Source organism: Vicia villosa, linkage group LG2 (genome assembly GCF_029867415.1).
Source record: "Vicia villosa cultivar HV-30 ecotype Madison, WI linkage group LG2, Vvil1.0, whole genome shotgun sequence".
NCBI classification, from domain to species: domain Eukaryota; kingdom Viridiplantae; phylum Streptophyta; class Magnoliopsida; order Fabales; family Fabaceae; genus Vicia; species Vicia villosa.
The window spans coordinates 4,192,910-4,199,488 of record NC_081181.1 but is presented as its reverse complement, the minus strand read 5'-3'; the positions used below and the strand labels follow the sequence as shown (position 1 = coordinate 4,199,488).

Genomic DNA, 6,579 nt, shown 5'->3' with positions numbered 1-6,579 from the left:
ATGAATCTCGAACAATCCATCAAGGATTTTCAAGCTCAGAATGCTGGACTTCAAACTATAATCCTGAACTTAGCCAAGGGGCAAGATGAACTGAAAGCTCTCCTGACTAAGAAGACGAAGACTAAGAAAATCAAGGGGGTGATCAACATGGGAAAAAGATTCAAAGGGCGTCCCAAGAGGCCTGAAGAAGCTGGAATTCCTAAAGATGAGGAAGAAGACAACCACAACTATGGAAGTCAAGTAGGTTCTGATGGTCAAGAGGGTGAAGAAGAAGAGGAGCCCTATGACGAGGATGACTCTGATGAGAAATACAAGCTACTGGAAGAATGTCTGAGAAACATGGAAATTCAGAAAGTACCTGGACTGGATTTTGATGAAATGGGACTCATTCCTGGAGTTGTTATCCCTCCGAAGTTCAAGACTACCGCCTTTGCTAAGTATGATGGGATCTCTTGTCCCAAGTTGCACTTAAGATCATACATAAGGAAGATTAAACCTCACACCGAGGACAAGAGACTCTGGATCCATTTCTTCCAAGAGAGTCTATCTGGGACTCAATTGGAGTGGTATTATTGTAACATCCCGATTTTTATTAATATTTTTATTAATTATATTAGTAATTATATTGTTTGGTGTTTTTAATAATAACTTATTTATTTAGTTATTATGTGATATAATAATTATTTAAGTATTTAATTATGAGAGTGTTTGTGTTGTTTGACTTAATTGAGTTATTAGAGAGATATAACTAAATGGGCCTAAGTGATAGAAACATAATGGATGGATTGGTGGGTTAAGCCCAATTGACATAAGTGAGATAGTAAGAGAAGGTTAGGGTTTTAGAGGTTAATATTTTCATTTGGGGGAAAAGATAGGAAGAAGAGAAAAGAGGCAAAAGGGAAGAGAACAATGGTGGAAGAGAAAAGCTAGAAGAAACCTCATTTTCGCAGCAAGTTTCAGCATTGAGTCACCTTAGCAAAACGGATGTATCTCTCAATCCAACCGTTGGATCGTCGCATGGTTTTGACATAACATTCCTGACTCATAGAGGTAAGTTCTGACCGGAGCGATTTTGATTTTGAGGATTTTAAGTTCGTCTGATAAGCTGATTTCCGAACTGGTTTTTAGGTGTGTCTCTAAATTATGTTTGAAGGATTTATTTTGGAGAAAAGCTTAGAGCTATGGTGAAAGATTTCATATTTGCCAAGGTAAGGGTGGGGTTCTTTCATGCTAAAGGGTTGTATGATAGTATGTTATAGTGGGTTTAATTCTATACTTTGATATTCATGTTCTTCTATGTTGCAATTTTGGGTATTTGATGATTGTTGGAATGTGATGATATAAATGTGATAAGTTGTGTGCAATTGATAATCTATGTGTATTAGATTGTTATGTTTGTTGTGAGTAAACCATTGATAGTGAAATAATGGGTTTTGTTATAGAATTGGAAAATAATGGAATAGAAATGTAATAGTTGAATTGAAATTACGGTATAGTTGAATTGGAAATTATTCGGTTTATCGGTAAATTACGGTATTTTGAGAAATTGTTTGTAATTGTGTTTTGGCTTGAATATGTATGCTGAGAAATATATATTGTCATGCCAATGATGTTGTTTTGATATTGATTCTTTATGGTTAGTTGGTTAGCATTAATTCTAATGACTAATTGCTTGATGTTGAAAATGTGTGTTCATGTATAATTGACAAAAATGAGAATTAACATGAGATAGTATGATTACTAGTGTTAATTGGATTGTGTGAATCGTAATTGATTAATTGGCCTCTCATATGTGAATGATGTGTGTGTGTTGTGAATGTTGTGTACAATGGTGGATAATTCATAGAGTTGAATTATTGTGATATGTGGAAAGTTAAGATGGTAGAGATGATCTTAATTGCATATATTTGTGAGATTGTACATACATTCATATCATAGTGTGCCTTGAAACATAGGTGAAATTGCTTTGAAACACAAGCGTGGCTTGGATTCTAGAGTGAATCGGAAAGCGGTAAACTATATGTTTACATTTGGTGGCTTTGGTCTTGTCCGGATCTGAAGCGTGGCTAGATTCTATATGAATCGGAAGCGGTGGAACTTTGGGTCCATATTGGGTACCACATGCATAGAGTCACATGTCTTGCATTGAGTTACATTGGAGTTATGTGATGTTTGAATATATGTAATTATGTATTAGGTGATTATTATGTGTGCATGAGATGTGATAATTAAATTTGGTGATGTTTGATACATGATTTTGGTGATATATGTAAATGAAACGTATATGATGAGAATGCAAATATATATATGTATTAATGATATATGTATATATGTGGAATATATGAACCATGTTTTGCCATTGTTGATAGTTGTATTAATTTACGTTGTGATTATGAAGTATATGTTATTATGTGCTTGAATGACATACTTGTAAACTTGAATACATTGTTATAGTTGATAGTTAACATTATTGTTGTGATGCAAATTTCTTATATTGAGAAGTGGTGAATTGTGTATGATTTTATCTTTGCTATATGTATTATCATACTTTCCTTTATAATGTTTGATATCTCACCCCTTCTGCTGATGTTTCCCCTACCATGGGAAATGGGCAGGTACTCAAGTATAGCTGTGGAAGTTTGTAGATTCACCGTGTCTGGTTGGTGTGTCGCTCTGATACGTAGCACTCGGGGGTTGTCTATATTGTTGTTTCTATGTTGTTCATGTTTTAGTTGTTGAGTTCCAAATTGGATAATGAGAAGTACTATGATGTTTGAAGTTGTTTCCGATTAAATAAGATGATTTGTTTATAAATTCGAATGTTATGATTCCGCTGCATATTAAAATGAAGTTGGTTTGTCTAAGAGCTGTTATAAGTTGTTTTGTGCTTCTCTGAGATTAAAGTGCTATGTATCTGTTTATGAGTTGTTTATAGGAAGTAAATGTGATATCCCAAATGCATTGTTGATAGTTTTTTAAAATACTCTGATTTCTCGCATGATATTTTTGGGTAGAATTTGGGGTGTTACAATTATCAACTGGAGAGTGCCAATATTCGTACATGGGAGGACATGGCTACTGCCTTCTTTAGGCAATATGAGTATAATTATGATCTTGCACCTACTCGCACGCAACTACAAAACATGTCAATGGGACCTAAGGAGAGTTTCAAGGAGTACGCTCAGAAATGGAAAGTTCCTGCTGGAAGAGTCCGACCTGCCTTGAGTGATAGGGAATTGGTGGACATGTTCATGGGTACACTAACTGGACCATTCTATAGTCACTTGCTGGGTAGCTCTTCATCTGGTTTCACTGAACTTATATTGACCGGAGAGCATGTTGAAAGTGGTATTCGAAGTGGGAAGATCCAAGTGGGCACATCCTCTGGTGCTGCAAAGAAGCCTTATCAAGGAAAGAATGAGTCAAATGTTGTTCATAGCCAGAGGGGTCGTGGTAAGAATGATCAAAACCAATGTGTTGGTGCTGTGCTCATCTCCACTCCAACTTCGAAACAAGCTCCTAGACAAGAGTGTCAACGCAAGACTGGTAGGCCAAGGAGAAAATTCACCCCAATCAATATGCCTTTATCTCAAGCTCTACAACATCTACTAAAGGCAAAGTTGGTCACCTTGAAAGATCACCCGAAGTTTGTCAACACCGCAAGTCCGAATTATGATCCCAAAGCCACATGTGCTTATCATTCCAATGCTACTGGGCACAATGTGGATAACTGTTGGGCCTTAAGAAACAAAGTCCAAGATATGATAGAAGCGGGTGAGATAGAGTTCGAAGCTCTCGAAAATCCGAATGTCATCACTGCGCCTATGACAAAGCATGACAAGACTGTTAATGCTATCATGGACACTATTTATATCCGTGATGTGAGAGAACTGTCAACTCCGCTCCTTGAAATCAAAAGAAAGTTGATACAAGCTAGTTTATTTCCTGGTTGTGATCTTGATTGTTATTATTGCGCACGCCTACCCAATGATTGTGAAAACCTAAAAAGAAGAATTCAAAAGTGGATGGATCGTCGTACCATTATGTTTGAGAAGATCCCTTCTATAGAAAATTTGTACGAAGGTTTTTCAAATGGATTGAAGATGGAGGACGTCTCAGTGGTTTCTAAAGTGCCATTGAAAATCCCTACCAAGGCTCCCTTCAAGATTTCCACTGAACCCCGTGTGGCTCTGATTATCATCACCAAACCTGGTCCAATGCCATACTCTTCCGATAAAGCTATCCCCTGGAACTATGGTGCTGAGGTCTACATTCAAGGAGTCAATCAAGAGTTCGTGACTGATAAGGTTTCTGAAGACGTCAATCCTGACGTAGGTAACATTGCTGGAATAAGTAAGGTAACAAGAAGTGGAAGAGTGTTTTCTCCAGAGATTTCTCCAAACAATACTTCATCCGTTGTTACCATCACCCCGAGTGCTGATGCCCGTGGTAAAGGACCGTTTCATGAACCTGAGGCTGGCATTGGAAATTCATCATCTGAAGATACAAATGAGTTCTTAAAGATCATCCGCAAGAGTGATTACGACATTGTTGAACAAATGGGGCATACGCCTTCTAAGATATTTATGCTGTCACTCCTGAGTTATTCCAAAACTCAAGCCAAGGACATGAAGAAGTTCCTAGAAGATGCCCATGTACCTCAAGAGATTTCTGTCAATCAACTCAAGAAGTGCATTGAAAATCTGACGACTGAGAATTACCTTGGTTTCTCTGATGCCGATCTGAGTCCTAGTGGAAAGAACCATAATAAAGCATTACATATATCCATTGAATGTGGGGGCACCACTTTGGCCCATGTTCTAGTGGATAATGGTTCATCTATGAATGTGCTACCCAAGCTGGTGTTGGACAAACTCCGACCTGAAGGGGCTATGTTGAAGTATAGTGATGTGATCGTAAAAGCTTTCGATGGATCAATGAGTACTGTACACGGTGAAATTGAGCTCCCAATCAGAGTTGGTTCTCAGACTTTCAATACTGTGTTCTATGTGATGGATATTCATCCTGCTTATTCCTGTCTACTTGGGCGTCCTTGGATACATGGGGAAAATGTTGTGACATCAACTCTCCATCAAAAATTGAATTTTCTTGCAAAAGGTAAGATTGTCACTGTTCATGGCGAGGAAGAGTATGTGGTAAGCTTCATAGATGAAACCAAGTATGTTGAGTTCACTATAGAAGGCTTTGAGACTCCCCGTCAAGCATTTGAGTTGGTCCCTCAAGTAGTTTCTGAGACTAAGCCTGTCAAGACTGTTCCCAAGGTTACTAGAATTCCCCCAACAATGGCTTCTCTAAAAGATGCTAGGGCTGTGGTAGAAGAAGGTGGTTGCACTATCTGGGGGCAACTTCCTGATATTCTGTACAAGTCCGACAAATGGGGTCTAGGCTGCACTGCTAAGGACACAATGGAGTAAAACATCCTCGTCCTGAAGGTTTGAAACATCATTTCATCAGCAAAGGGGTCAACGCCATTAGTGAAGATGAATACAACTGCAACTTGGACAAATGGATCTTCCCTACATCAGACAAATGGCTGGACAACTGGAAGACTGAAGATATTGTTTCTATCTCCTATAGTCAGGAGTAATTATCGTTCTTAGTTTTTTGCTTTTCTTTATATTTCCAAATTAAATTTCTGTACTTCAATAAACAATAAACTTCAAAGCCATGTGTCCCGCCCGAGGCACAATGGTCCATTGTTAGGGCTTGTCATTTCATAAGCATATTTTCATTCAATAAAGCATTGGACGTTGCATATTCAAATTGTGTGTTTGCTTTTATTTCCTTTCTTTATTTTTCATAGCTATGTTTTCTTACACACACCCATATACTGCACTGCAGATTCACATCCACTCTGGATCCTATTGATAACGACTCTGCTATTGTGAAATATGACTTCGAAAATCCGATCGACCAAGCTGAGGATGAAGGTGAGGAAGATTGTGAAGTGCCTAGAGAAATTGTCAGATTACTAGAGCAAGAAGAAAAGACTATACAACCGCTTGAAGAGCCAATTGAGATCGTGAACATAGGCACCGAAGAGGAAAAGAAAGAGATCAAGATAGGCGCTGAATTAGAAGAAGGCGTCAAAGAAAGATTAATTCAAATGCTACGAGACAATGTTGAAATCTTTGCTTGGTCCTATGAAGATATGCCTGGGCTCAATACTGATATTGTGGTCCACCGTCTACCTATCAAAGAAAATAGTCCTCCGATTAATCAGAAATTACGAAGAAACAGACCTGATATGGCTCAGAAAATCAAAGAAGAGGTCGAGAAACAATTCAATGCTGGGTTCCTGAAAGTGGTGAGTTATCCGCCATGGATTGCCAACATAGTACCCGTACCCAAGAAGGATGGAAAGGTCAGAATGTGCATAGACTATAGGGATTTGAACGGAGCAAGTCCAAAAGATGATTTTCCCCTACCACACATTGATATTCTGGTTGATAGTACTGCGCAATGAAAAGTATTCTCTTTCATGGATGGTTTCTCAGGTTACAATTAAATCAAGATGGCACCCGAAGACATGGAAAAGATAACCTTCACTATGCCTTG

General features: G+C 38.2%; 1 protein-coding gene across 1 annotated transcript; it reads left to right on the top strand.

Moving 5' to 3' along the window:
• Nucleotides 1-5,435, top strand: LOC131648479 (uncharacterized). The gene is made up of 5 exons (XM_058918232.1): nucleotides 1-396; nucleotides 3,015-4,083; nucleotides 4,336-4,536; nucleotides 4,621-4,980; nucleotides 5,119-5,435. The coding sequence occupies exons 1-5, from the start codon at nucleotides 1-3 to the stop codon at nucleotides 5,433-5,435; spliced, it is 2,343 nt and encodes a 780-aa protein (XP_058774215.1).
• The last annotated feature ends 1,144 nt before the right edge of the window (nucleotides 5,436-6,579 follow it).